Source organism: Podarcis tiliguerta, assembly GCF_965153285.1.
Source record: "Podarcis tiliguerta genome assembly, chromosome: 7".
In the NCBI taxonomy this organism is placed as follows: Eukaryota; Metazoa; Chordata; class Lepidosauria; order Squamata; family Lacertidae; genus Podarcis; species Podarcis tiliguerta.
The window spans coordinates 917716-931978 of record NC_139540.1 but is presented as its reverse complement, the minus strand read 5'-3'; the positions used below and the strand labels follow the sequence as shown (position 1 = coordinate 931978).

The following is a 14263-nucleotide window of genomic DNA, read 5'->3' as shown; positions in this document are numbered from 1 at the left end:
GCACCGGCTTAAACCAACAATCAGGACCCAATCTGCATGCAGAAGGGGAGTCGCGAGAAGCAGCGAACCCTCACGCCGCCGCTCCCAGCCTAGACCTTTTCCCTTTTCCTGCTTGTCCACCGCTAGCCAAGGCTGCTTTCGGGCCCCGGGTCCCTGCAGGCCGGCAGCTTCCTCTAATGAGGCATTTCCGAGGCGGCTGGCGGCTCCAGCTTGGCCATCTCTTCTCTGGCTCCATTAGGCCCAAGCTCAGCTTTTCTGCAGCCCGTTACTGACAGACACAATCTTTTCTGCAAATGTTCCAGCGCAAAAAATATCCCCTCTGGTGAGTGTCAGAAGGATAATATATATTGTTGCTTTTGGAACCATAAAGAGAACAACACAGGTCAGAATTATTATTTGGTATGATTTAGCGGGAGGGGGAGGAGGAGGAGAAGGAGAGGTGCCGCATCAGGGAAACTAATTCCGTTGCAGGGAAGAAGAGGATGGTGGCGGCAGAAGGCCAGATAAGGGTGTCTGCTCGGATTTATTTTTACCAAGAGAAATTTTAAACCTCCTCGTTCTGTGGGCGACGGGGGCCTTGTAAAAACGGCAGGGCCTTGTAAACGCAGTCTGGCCAGGAGGAAGTACTTGCGGCGTCCCCGCAGCAGGCCTTCGACATGCCGAGCCAAGCTAAACGGAGCCCCCAAAGGCGGCTGGGGGGAGGCCCCGGTAAACACAGGTGCACTCACCCCGCTCGGCCCCCGCTCCCAGAAATCTGTTTAGAATTAGGCTCACGGAGGAGACACTGCAGCAAGACCAACCAGAGCCCTCCTGCCTCGCTTTCCGGCTTGGAAAGAAAGGCCTGCGAGGATTCAGAGCCCAGAGAGAGAGAGAGCGGCAGGACCGGCGGATTTCACCTTCCCCAACTTGGTGGTGAACTTATCAAAGCTATCATATTTAAGATGATTTGCACCCTTTCTTTTGTTATCCCCCCAAAATACGCCTATCAGGGTGGATAAAAATCAATGATTAAAAAAAAGTTTCAAAAAAATCGGATTTTTTGATTTTAATTGGATTTTTAAAATAAAATGCTTTTGGAGGAAAAATATTTCTAAAGATAGTTTTCTATTCAAGTTACATTATAGTCCAAAGGCTATTCATCAGGAATTAAGGATTTGTTTTAAGTTTTTCATGTGTGCTAAAACTCAGTCTAAGTTCTTTTTTAAAAAAAATTGTTTAACCACATCCGTTAACAAACATAGATACATATGCTATAATGCTATTGTTTTAGTTAAATAAATTGTTTAAATTGTTATTAAGGAAATGATTATTTTTCTCCTTCCAATAAAGTACAGCAGAAAAGTTGTCCAAATATAAACAGTTCACTTACTAAATCTGTTAAGTCCTTGGCGACACCTTGAAGTGCTTGCCAGTCAACTAATAAGCGTTCACAGTTAACTTATGAAACCTCGCAATAATTTCATAATTATCTGTCTATGTATTTCTAGTAGTATAACCAAATCAGTGATTTTTGATAACTGCAAAAACTACTCTGAAAATTTATTTTTCCAAAAATGAAGTCTTCATCTGGTTGTAAATGTTAAGATTATACCAGCAAGAATGAGTCTTTCTGTAAAAAATTATTTAAATCAAGTCCTATTGACTAGTGATTTAAATCAAGTTTTACTGACTAGTGATTTAAATTTTGATTTAAATCGATCTGATTTAAATGAAATCCACCCTGACTCCTATACTGGAAGTTTGGTAGAGTCTGTTGTTGTTGTTGTTGTTGTTGTTGTTGTCACCATCCCACCCCTCAGCAGGAGACCCCAGGGCTGGTTACAATAACATAAATGATACAATTTAAATCAAGCCAACAAACAAAACAGTCATACACTAACTAGCAATTTCCAGGCAGGCCATAAACATGTTGCATAATTGTAGTGATATGTGGATTTACTTTCCACTAAAGGCCAGAATAAATGGGCTAATGTCCATAGCACAGGGACGGCCGCCCTCTAAACGCTGATTGGCTCCAAGCCACCCCATTGGTCCCAGTCAGCCTGGCCAGCTGTCAGGGAGGATGCTGGGAGTCAGAGTCCAGCAGCATCTTGAGTGTCACCAGAAACGCCCCACCCCGATGCCGTACTTTGAGTGTCAGGTGCTGCCCCACCACTGCAAGGATGGTTCCACAGCCAAGAGGACGAAAGCAGAGCGCACGCGACTCACCTGGTGCCATTTCCCTCACCACCCTCAGCCTCAGCCCAGCTGGATGTGGGATCTGGAACCAGGTGTAAGGCCATTAGTCCTGCATTTGACATGAGTCTGGCTTCCCAAACCCCCAGGAAGCGTTTGCTAGGCTCACCTAGGAGACATCAAGCTCAGGAGCGACACGTCTCGTGATGAAAGAGCCAACAGCAGCTTTTAAAAGGCAGCTATCAGGTTCAAAACCACAACCGCTCCAAACTTTAAAAAAAAATCCCTGAAAGGAAGCTTCTGGCTCACAGATTCCGTTTTTAGGAGGTGGTTAGGGATTGAAAACAAATGAAAACATAGGAAGGGGAAAGAGAGGCCAGCGGAAGCTGACGCTCTCAAAGGCCGAGAGGGAGATTTTCCAAAGCAAAGCACTGCCAAGCTTGGGCCCCCAAAGCCCACCTGCCTTCCCCACAGCAGCCCCCTAAGTGTTGTTCTGGCTTTGGAGGGACTGGCTGGTTATTAAACATTAACATCTCCTATACAGCACCATGCACCACAAGGTGCAGGCCCATCGGCCTTTACAAGAGTGCAAGGGAGGCGGACAATAAAAACATTCCCTTTCGCAGTCAGGGCAGGATTCGAAGCCAGGGCTCTAAAAGCCCCCCTGGGCCAAAATGGCCTCTTGCATTTACCCATCCAACCTTTCGCTACAAACACTTTATTCCTTCAGATCTCCCCTGCCCCCTCTTTTTTTTAACACCCAGCGCTTTAAATGCCACATGCTGAGAAACATCAGAGTGCTCTTACGCCCATGTCCTGCTTGTGGTCTCCCCAGAGGGCCCACTGGTCGGATGCAGCACCTAAGCTCTTCGGATGCACGCCAAAACATGGGCCTACTAATTTTCCTAATAATAATAATAATAATAATAATAATAATAATAATAATAATAATAATTTATTTCTATCCCGCCCTCCCCAGCCGAAGCCAGGCTCAGAGCTGCTAACAACAGTAAAATAATACAGTATTCTAAAATCAATTCATTATAAAATCAGTTCAAATCAAATTAATGGCAACCATTGGGCTAGAGTTCTGTGAGGATTACCAAAGGAGGGGGTCAGGCTGTGCCTTGGCCAAAGGCCAGGTGGAACAGCTCCGTCTTGCAGGCCCTGCGGAAAGATATCAAGTCCCGCAGGGCCCTAGTCTCTTGTAACAGAGCGCTCCACCAGATCAGGGCCACAGCCGAAAAAGCCCTCGCTCTGGTTGAGGCCAGCCTAACCTCCCTGTGGCCCAGGACCTCCAAGATGTTTTTGTTTGAAGACTGTAAGGTCCTCCATGGGACATACCAAAAAGAAGGCCAGCTATGTGGAGGTGGACTTGATCACAGCCACCCCACATTAGGCCAGGCTCTCCCTTACCTCCCAACCAAAGACTGAGTGATCTTTGGGGGGGTGCGGGGGGGGGGGCTAATGAGGGACCAGTTTTCTGTTTTGTACTCCTTGAGGTGCCACTTGAACTGATGGTGTTACAATTAACGAAAAAGAGGGCCAATCTTCCTATGTGGATCTTGTGTTTAGACCCTTCAAGTTCAGGATCACTAAACTCAAGAAGGCCACTGTAGGTATTGTCCTTACCCTTCCCTTCTTCTGGGGCACTGTGATTTTGCACAGTGAGAACAAGGTGCTCCCAGCAGGCCACAGTAGTGGTCAGTAGTTCTGCACGCCCTGCGGAAGCTAAGAAGAATCAGCCCAGGAAGCTGCCCTGGGAAGGCTTCTCTCTTTGGGGCCCGTGAGAGTTTGCAACAACCCTGGATTGGCCAGAGGGGAGGACCAAGATGAAGCACAGCTAACAAACCTTCACACTCCTGGCTCCTCAAGAACTTCAGAGCTTATGCTTAAGCAAGTAGGCTTTGTGCCCTCTACGGACAGCAGAAAGCACGCCCTCAGCTTTTTGATCTCTTAAGTCAGCCATTTCCTTGTCTACATGAGGACCATATACAAACAAGACACACGCGGACAAAAACACACCAGTACACACACTGTCCCTCCTCCACAGATGAGAAGGGGTTTGGCAACTCACTCCCCTCTTCCCTTGTCCACTCATCACAGCCTCAAACTGATGATGAGGGGAGGAGGCAAGTTGCCAAACCCAGCACTGAGTCTACTTTGAAATATTGTTTTTCCTTTTTTGCAGTTATTGTCAAAATTGGCAGAGTCTTGGTGGAGCAGGAACAAAATCACCGTGGAGCTGAATCACCCCTGGGTCTACACCAAGGAGAATGAGATTCCGAAAAGGCACCATTGGGCTTCTTTTTTCTGCCAGATAGGGAGGTGGTACTGAAGCCTTTAATTCCCAGACATCACAGTCTAACCAAGACAGGGAGGCCAAGCTTCACCACACTATGACCCCATGCAGCACCGCTGTGGGCAAGCAAGAAGCACGCAGGCCTGGTCTCTGGGCTTGAAGAGGAACTCTAGGGCACAGCCAGGCAACAAGTCGGCCTGGAATACCCTCCCTTCTGTAAGCGGTTTCAAGCAGCTTGGCAAAACCTGACCTTGGCCAGCAACTATTCAGAATGGCAAAAGCCCCACCAGAAAGCCGCAAGGCTGGATGACTCAAGAGACCGAGTGGCCATCAAGCTCCACATTCCATGGGCGAGGAGTCAAGCTGTTTACGGCTGGAGGGATCAGGGTTCCTGTCCTGGCAAGAGAACAGCTGGGCCCAAAGCTGCCAGGAGGGGCACCACAGCAGCCATAAAACAGGAAGGGGTTGCTGCTTCAAGCCACTGACTAATCTTCCAGGAAAAGTGGGATTTGCAAGCCTTTGCCTTCATGCCCCCACCCACCGATATGAGCCATCCTCTGCAGCTGCAGATGATTTAGAGCGGGGCTTCATTGCTGGCCATCAAACCAGCCTGAATAAAGGTCCCCTGGGCTCCAGAACTCTTTCCTTTAAGTTCTCAAATGTGTGGGTGCAGGAAAAGGTGCTCTGGGGAATACCGATGCAAGCTAAGCCCTCTTTTTGACGCTCCACTCCCCAAGGGAATACATCAGACACTCCTTCTTGGCTCTCCCCTACAACTGAGCCAGAATGCAAACTGCCAACCGCCAGCGGCTCACTGCATGCCTCACCTTCCACCTGTGCCTGGAGAGAAGGCAAGGCAAATTTTTCAAGTCCTCAATAGCCTGGGATAAGCAAATGTTAAGCAATTGTCCCACACGTGCAAGAAACTCCCTGCTCTGTCAACTCCAAGTGGAGAGCATACGAGCCCTGGGGCTGGATCAGGGCGAAGGGGGCTCATCTCGTCCCACATCCTGTTCTCGCAGTGGCCAAACAGAAAGCGGAAGCCCGCAAGCAGGACATGCTGAGTGCAGATGCCTTTCCCCTGTCCTTCACAACTATGGTGGTCTAAAAGAAGGCCTTTGCCAACTTGCTCCCTCCCAAGTTAGAACCAGCCTGTGCCTATATCCGTCAGTGTCAAAATAAAGCAGCACTGTTCCACCAAGAGTTTAATTTGTAAAAAAATGTAATCTTAGCTGCTGATGTAATTTAAAAAAATTAGTACCGTATGTTTCGGCATACAAGACGACTTTTTATCTCTGGAAAATCACCCCAAAAGTCAGGGGTTGTCTTATACGCCGGGTATATGCATTGGGAAGGAGGAAAGGGAGCCGGTAAGCAGAGATGCCCCTTCTGCTGTCGCTCCTCCTCAATCCCCGCAGAAGGGGACGTGGAAAGTCCTTCTGAGCACAGCACTCGCCCACCCGCCTCGCCTTGGGCTGCTGCTGCTGTTGACAGCAGAGGCAGTGGAGGGGTGCGTGCTCTGCCCCTGGCAGCGCTCAAACTCTATAACTCTAAAATTGAACAGCAAGAGTTGGGGGTCGTCTTATATACCCAGTCACCTAATATGCCGGGATCTACAGCATTTATTCTTCTCTTAACAGGGGCACTACTGTACAAGAGGAAAACTGATCAATAACAGGGCAAAGTCCACATGGTAAAGTGCAGCAAGTTACACAGCAATCACGTCAGAAGGGCTGCTAACTAGTTTAACAACTGTGGTTGCCGCTTGTCATTTTAACTGTGCTATGGGAGCATCAATAGTTGCTTTGCTATTATTAACGCTAACCTGGCGGCTAATGGGTGATACACCACCCTAGATGGAAAAGACAACGTTAGCATTGAAAACTCAACATGCTGGGTGAGAGAATTGAAGACAAAAACACGGCAGTCCATCACCGGGCAAGAAAGTTTGCTAAGGAGCGAGTTCAATTCCTGCAGCAATCAGGAGGTTAGCATATTATGCTACCTGCCAGCAGAGGGTGCTAGAACACAGAGCAAACCCAGAATACCCCTTTCCCCCCTGCCCCTTGCATTGTACATACTGCTTCATGGCTATCAGCTTGGAGTCCATGCTCTCCTGCTTGCCCTTCATTGCCTGGACATCAGTCAATATCTTTGTCACGCTGTCCTGGCGAACCTTGATATCTTCATTCTTTATGCCAGATACCTGCAGGCAGAGGAAGATTTCTTACTTATGGCTCTTCATGGCTTCCAAATGAGAAAACAGCTGGCTGAGCATCACAGAGAGAGTGTGCACTGCCTCTTCGCAAAGAGAGCTGCAGTCAGAGTCAACAAAGATGCTGAAGACCAATGCCGTATAAACTGCACACCCTGGCAAAGGCGGTTCCAGGATCACCCATTTGCCAGCACAGCAGGCAAGCACACCGTTCACTGAAGTGTAATTTTATTTGATTGTGCATGCACTGCCACTCTGCTATCCAACCTTGGCTACTGCATGAAAGAGTGATGTGCTTCTGAATTTGCTAGCACGCGCGCTCTCTCTCTCTCTGTGTGTGTGTGTGTACTGCAATTTCACACACACATACACACACACACACACATTTGACTGTTAAAAAAACACCCTCAAGCATGGCTCAGGGGGTATGGCTCAGGGAAGTAACAGAAACAAGCAAGTTTGAACAGTGGGGGGCGGAGCAGTGAGAGTATGGAAACAGGGGCACATAGGTAAGGGTTCTGTGTAGCTTCTGCCTTCTCCTCAGTTAGGAGAACCGCTAATCTCAATTTCAGAGAGAAAGCTATTTGCTGCTTTCATGAAACAATTTTGGGAACACGGTTTGTTGCTTCTGGTGAACAGTTTACATGAACAAGCAGCACTACAGATAAGCAGAGACTGAAGAGACATGAGGACAGCCAACAGACTGTAGAATTTACACAGGCTTATTTAGGGAGCATTCTCAATGCAAGAGAGGTGCACTGATTAACGTGACATGATATGCAACACATCCTAGCCTACAGGATGGCTTCAGCTGAGCCAGGGACTTCCAGGCTGCTCAGCAAGGCAAGCAGTGCAAAAAGAAAAGTTCAACAAGAGGAGAGATTGCCAGGGCCTCCTGCCATACACAGAAGCACACAGGAGGAGGTGGCGCGTTGGCAAGTTCACAGTCTTCTGTGCGCTCACTTATGCATGCGCACACACTCACCCACCCAGGTGCCTATCACAGGCCACCTCAAATTGGGTGATCGGAACCAAAGTTCAGACAAGACAAGGCAAAAGCCAAAAACACTGAAAAGGAAGAAGCAGAAATCTGCTCTCTGCACTATCCTGAAGCACCAAGGCAGGTAATGGCTGAAAGAAACAGTGCTGTTTCCATTCCGTTCCATCAGTTCCTCAAAAGCTCCTTTGAATCTGGGCCAGCGACTGTTACGAAGGACTCACATTGGTTACTTTCCTCTTGATGTTCTCCAGGAGATGTTCTTGGCCGCGGAGGAAGTAGTGGTGCTGGAATTCAGTGTCATCCTTCTCGGGCTTCACCAGACCGCCCTGCTCGATGTGGATTACTTTCCGGAAGCCATCTGGAAGGCAAAGGAGCAGAGCAGGTTGGCAAGAAGGTCAGGGGAATGCTGGAGAAGCCAGCCTGTATTTCACATGCAGCGTAAGCCTGTAGGGCAAATGGCCCTCCCAACTCTGAGACTCTGCTTTCCCCCAGCATCAGAACCAGAAAGTAGTATCTGCTGAGTCTGCAGGTTGCTTAATGCTGTCATTTTCCTGAGCCAACTTTCCAAAGTGAATCATACAAAACAGCACATCAGCGAATGATCTCAGCTCCCAAAATGCAAGGCAGGTGTTCCAGGAGGAGGAAACACAAATTGCCTTGCTAGAGCAGAGCACGGTTCACCTAGTCCAAACTTGTCCCCCCCGAGGCACCTGGCTGGCCACAAGCAGTGATGGACGGTCCTCTTTAGAACTCAGAATACGCCCTCTTTGAAGATGGAGTTCTCGTTTTTCACATTTAGAGCCATTAGCTGCTCACAGACATATTCTCCATGAACCTTCTACCTCCTGTTTGAGTCCCATGTAAGGAGGCACAAGCTCCTCCGTGACAGGCCCCTTGTGGTCCAGCTTGCAGGCCTGGTACTCAACCTTTTCTTTAACCCAGACACTTTTCGTAGACAATGCCAATTCTATGTTAACAGTGCCAAACATTTGATCCTAACCTAATTGTGCCAAGATGATCCGCTGGACGGCAGAAGAGGACGTCGCTCTTTTCTTCACTACACCTGAAGAAGCTACTAGGCCAATCTGAGAAGCCCCAGCACTTTTGCCCACAAGTCCTGCACGGTGCAGCTCATGTTCTGACGAACTGCCAAGGTGCCCTACCCCTACCTTCAGGCAAGCCCCTCGTGTTCGCAAGAGACTTCTGAAGTGAAGCGCACAAACTGTGCACCAAACAGAGAATATACTTACACATGTTCAGCTGCCGGACAAAGCTGGCCATGTTGTTGTGTTTGAAGTATTTAGGAAGGACTTCCTTGGCAAACTGGCCTTGGTCGAAGACATGGAAGCTGTTTCCACTCTGCAACAACAGAAAGAGAGATGAGCAAGGCTGTGCGGCAGCACTGCCACTGACCTCAAGCAGCTGGGCTGGCCCCCATGGCTGGCAACCCCACACGGAGGGGTCGCCCTTCAGGCACCGATGGATGTGAAAACAGGGCTTCAGCCAGTAGAAATAGGGGCAGATTCAGGCAATCAAGAACCACATGGCAGCTACTTAAATGCACACAAGGGCAAAACATAAAGGCCCACAGTGGTTGCAGGTAATCATTGATCACGGCATTCAGTCAAGAGAAACTGGGAAGTCTGGGAAGCAGAAGGGTGGGTACACTGGGCTTAGTCACCTGACAAGTGGATTTTTACACCCTTTACAATGGGTGTGGTTGCTCACACATCACTCTCAAAATGTCAACGCCTGGAAAAAACCCAGAAGAATGTTTTTTTTTGGGGGGGAGGGGTTCAATTTTTCCATTACCCCCCTGGCAAAACTTTCCTATTTCTACACTACTCTTGGTCCATATGAAGATTTGACCAATAGGATTCTTCAGGAGGCCTGTGCAGAACGCCAGTGTGGCTTGTTTAGTATCCTAAACCTGAGGAACTCCCTGAGGCCAAAGCCCTTTGAGAAATCCACACAGGCAAAGGGTTGACCACAGATTTGCAGGGGGAGCTGAGCAGCTATTGTAGGCCTGCCAGATGCAAAAACCCGCCTGCTGTAACTATGGCAAAGTGGGCAGAGAGATGAGGCAAAAAGGCAGCCCATGTCAATGGCTGGAAGACTGTGTGGCATCTGCTGATCTTACTGCCTCAGTAGCCAGGCTGCCTTCTTCCTAACTCAGCCACAGAGTTCCCAAGAGCTGGAGGGTGGAGCGAGAGGGGAGGACAGAGAGGCAAGGCAGCCGGCAAGAATGTGTGGCTGACTCACCCAACATTCCTTAACTGGTGCCAACCCCACTGGATGGCACGGCAGCCCCAGAGTTTCAGCTACATACACAGGAGCCAAGTTTCTTAGCTCCATGGCAGACTAGGGAAAGACCTATGAAGTGAGGGACCCAACAGTGCCTGTGGTCCGCTCAGTGTGTCCCCATGTGAAGAACGGATAAGCTAAAGCCTTGAGATTTACTTGAGTGCACTGGCCAAGGCAGTAGCTAACTGGGGCTCTCTTACATGCCTTCTCTTTGGAGATGCAAAGACAGAGGGCAGAGGGGAGCTGGAGCAAGGCACTGAGAAGTGCCCACAAACAGCACCTCTCTTGATGCACTGCAGGTAGCCACGTGCCCCCTCTTGCCCTCTGCTTTCTCCATATACAGTCAAATAACACCGGAAACTCAAGACGTGTTCTGGTTTTCAAATGTTTTTTGGAAACCAAACATCAGACGAAGCTTCCGGTTGAGTGCAGGAAGCTCCTGCAGCCAATCGGAAGCTGCACCTCAGTTGTCAAACCTTTCAGAAGCCAACCGGGCTTCTGGAACAGATTCCGTTCGACAACCAAAGTTTGATTGCAATTTTTTGTTTTGTCTTAACCACATTTTCCTTCATTTGAGGAATTTCCCTTCCCTCCTGCACGCTCACTTGAGCCAAAGGGCTGCCCAGGAACTCCAGCTTGACAATAGCCATCCCAGCTCAGAATTGCCTCAAGACTAGAAGCTGTCCAGCAGGAGCAATATTTCAACCTTTGGCTATGCGAAAGGCATGCAACCATTTTTACTGAGCAAGATGACACGACTTCTCTGTCTCACATAGCAGGAATTTTATTATCAAAATATAATAGTCTCTACAGGAGACAAAGAGAGAGAGAAATTTCAATCTGGCAGAGTGATATAAAATAGTGAAAGGCTTTTTACAACTGGATTTCCTTTCATGGCAGGAAAAAGCTCTGCCACTGAGTCATCTTCTTTTTAAGACAATTCCATATGGTGGGAGAACAAAACCAGCTAATGCCAATACTAGGATAGGTGGGAACCAAACCAGGCCAGCTGTAGACAAATCACAACCCTGCAACAAAAGTGTGCTAGCTCCAGAGCAAGAGGACGGCATCTCGGACCACCCAAAAATGCAGCAGAGAAGGATGCACCGACCGCCAAAGCCCTGCTCACATGCACCCTGCACCTCTCCAAGGTTGCCTACCCTGGGCGAGGGTCTGCTACAAGAGCCCCGTCTCTGGAGCCACCGCTAGCAAAAGGATCACTTGGCACATTGCCCCCAAGCGCAAGGTCACCCCCCCCCACATCTACGCCAGGCCCTTCCTAGTCACTCCAAACACCAGATGTGGGCTTATCCACACAAGAGGCTCCAGCTTGAAAGGATCAGAACACCACTGACTCAAGTGGAAATAAATACCATTTGCTACACGAAGTGCCTAAAATAATGAGGTGCTGTACAAAGTTTTAGTACGCACATGGCCTTAGATCACTCAATACCAAAAGCCAACAATAACCAGGGTCTTACTGTCCACTTATTTGCCTTCTGAAAAAGCCAAGATTCAAGAGTCTGGAGGGACGGGGCAGCCTGATGCTGGAAGAGACAAGGTGCCGAGTTTTTCATTTTCTGTCATTTTCTGCAGAGACTAAAGCTAGTCTCTGCAGAAGGTGAGATGTGAAGGGCCCAGAAGGGGGAAAACACAAATTTTAAAACGGGGAAAAGTTTTCTTGAATTTTCCTGAGGATTATTTCAATTATTTCCCAAGGAAAACCTGGAAATTTTGGGAAACACTAAAAAACAAAAACACCTCTTATTATTCTCTCCTACTGGCCCACTTTTTTGGGTAGGGGGGGCAGTTTAACCCTTGGATCACATCGGAGTGCTGAAGAAGGATAAGGAGATTGCAGAAAAGCCGAATGAATTATTTACATCTGTCTTCACAGCGGAAGATGCAGAGCAGATTGCTGCGCCTGAACTAACTTTTGCAGGCAAGGAGTCCAAGTCCCCCCCAACCCCAAGGATCAGTACTGAGAGCCGTGCTTAACTTGTTCACAAAGGACTTAAAGCTAGGGGTGAGAAGTGAGGCAGCCAAGTGCGTTGATAATACCAAACTGTTTGAGGTGATAAAATGGAAGACAGACTGTGAAGAGTTCCAAAAGGATCTCCAAAAGGATCTAATAACTGCACAATAGATTCCATTCCATCAGACTGATGGGGCAGCAGCACTGCAGGACCTCCTCATTGCTTCTGCTGCAAGACCACAAACATTTGGGTCCTCTCCAAATCGTTTCACTCCTGCTGCTCACTACAAGGTCTCTGTAACTAGACCAGGGGTCGTCGGCAAAGTTTTTGTGGCTTGGGCCAGTTCACGATCCCGCAGACGCTGTGGTGGGCCGGAGTGTGCGTGCATGCGCAAACGCTATTTCCGGTGCGGAGGAGGCATGCGCAGCTTCCCACTGGCTGCAGGAGCTTCCTTCAGCCAATGGGAAGCTGGCAAACGTCGTGGAAGGCAGTCCCCGCTCTGCTCTGCTTTAGCACGCCACATGGGAGCCAACCGAGTGGGCGGTGGGGGTCCATGGGCCTTAGGTTGCAGACCCCTGAACTAGACAAACGCTGGCTCCCTCGGCCTGAAAGCGTGATGAGTGCCGCAACCCCATAGTCACCTTTGACTGGACTTAACTGCCCAGGGGTCCTTTACATTTTTACCTCTGTAACTAAGAACGAGTGCCTGAGCTGACTTTTTTCATTATCCCTTCCAGTCTGTTTCCCTTCTGTTGTGTGTCTTAAGATTGTGAGCCTGAGGGAGAAGACTGCCTTCTTATCAATCACTGTAAGCCACTTTGGAAGACTTTTTCAGCTGAAGAGTCTTGAATGTATGTCAATTCTCCCTCCAGGATGGATTTGATTTAAATCAAATTGATTTAAATCACAATTTAAAACACTAGTCAGTAAGACCTTTTTACAGAAAGACTCATTCTTGCTGGTATAATCTTAATATTTACAACTGCCCCAAATAATCTTACAGAAACCTCTGGAAAATTCATTTACCAAAAAATTTAAACATCTGGACTATAATGTAACTTAAATAGAAAACTATCTTTAGAAAGATTTTTCCTCCCAAAGCGTTTTATTTTTTAAAATGTGATTTAAATTTTAAAAACTGGTTTTTGGGTTTGTTTGTTGATTTTTATCCACCCTGTCTCCCTTCCATTTTTACCCTGAAAAAATGATCACACACAGCAGGGCCTTTTGGCTGTGACATCTGCCTTTATGAATGCCTAAAGTATCAAGGATGATCCACCTGGCCTCATCATTTGTTAAGAATTTTGCCTTTTGGCTTGGCCTGTGGAAATTGTTGGTTTGTGGTGCTCTTGCTTTCACTTTCTGCAGATTAATTTTTACCTGCTGGTCTAGTGTGTGCTGCTGCTGCCGCCTTTCACTTGTTTATTGCTTTATTGCTTTCATTTGTTTATTGCTTTGTTGGTTGCAGTTTAAACTTGGTTTTTTTATTTTTAGCTGCTTTGGCTGCCTTGCCAAAACAGGAGGGTGTGAACTCTTTGAAATTAAAATCCATTGCACATTATCTGTCACCATCAATCAAAACTTTAATAAGGTAGATGAGTCAGAAATCTAACATCCAGGTTTAGGGTACATTTCTAAATTCTGATCTTGGCAAGTTGCAGCCGACCTCAGATTGACTGAGTCAATAAAGGCACTTGGGAGAGCTACATGAAGTCAGAAAAACTTAATTTGGCATATGACACAGACCATGTGAAGAGGCCATGCTAGTAAGCAATAGTATATTTATTATTTTATTTAGAGTAATTGTACCCTGTTCTTCAGCCAAAAATGCTCCCAGAGCAGCTTAGGTAAAGGTACCCCTGCCCGTTACGGGCCAGTCTTGCCAGACTCTAGGGTTGTGCGCCCATCTCACTCAAAGAGACCAAGGGCCAGCGCTGTCCGGAGACACTTCCGGGTCACGTGGCCAGCGTGACATCGCTGCTCTGGCAAGCCAGAGCCGCACACGGAAACGCCGTTTACCTTCCCGCTAGTAAGCGGTCCCTATTTATCTACTTGCACCCGGGAGTGCTTTCGAACTGCTAGGTTGGCAGGCACTGGGACCGAACGACGGGAGCGCACCCCGCCGCGGGGATTCGAACCGCCGACCTTTCAATCGGCAAGCCCTAGGCACTGAGGCTTTTACCCACAGCGCCACCCGCGTCCCTCAGAGCAGCTTACATGAAATCAAAACAAGACACTCCCTACCTACAGGCTAATATGATAAATAAATAAATAAATACACAACACACAAA

General features: G+C 48.0%; 1 protein-coding gene across 2 annotated transcripts in view; it reads right to left on the bottom strand.

The window, feature by feature from the left end:
* Positions 1-14263, bottom strand: part of HSF1 (heat shock transcription factor 1) — a 39340-nt gene that overhangs the window by 19303 nt on the left and 5774 nt on the right. For both annotated transcript variants that reach the window (XM_083449054.1, XM_083449055.1), the window contains exons 2-4: positions 8943-9051; positions 7914-8050; positions 6559-6683 (exon numbers count right to left, since the gene is read on the bottom strand). In XM_083449054.1, coding sequence (XP_083305180.1) covers positions 6559-6683; positions 7914-8050; positions 8943-9051 — 371 coding nt within the window. The remainder of the gene's footprint in view (positions 1-6558; positions 6684-7913; positions 8051-8942; positions 9052-14263) is intronic.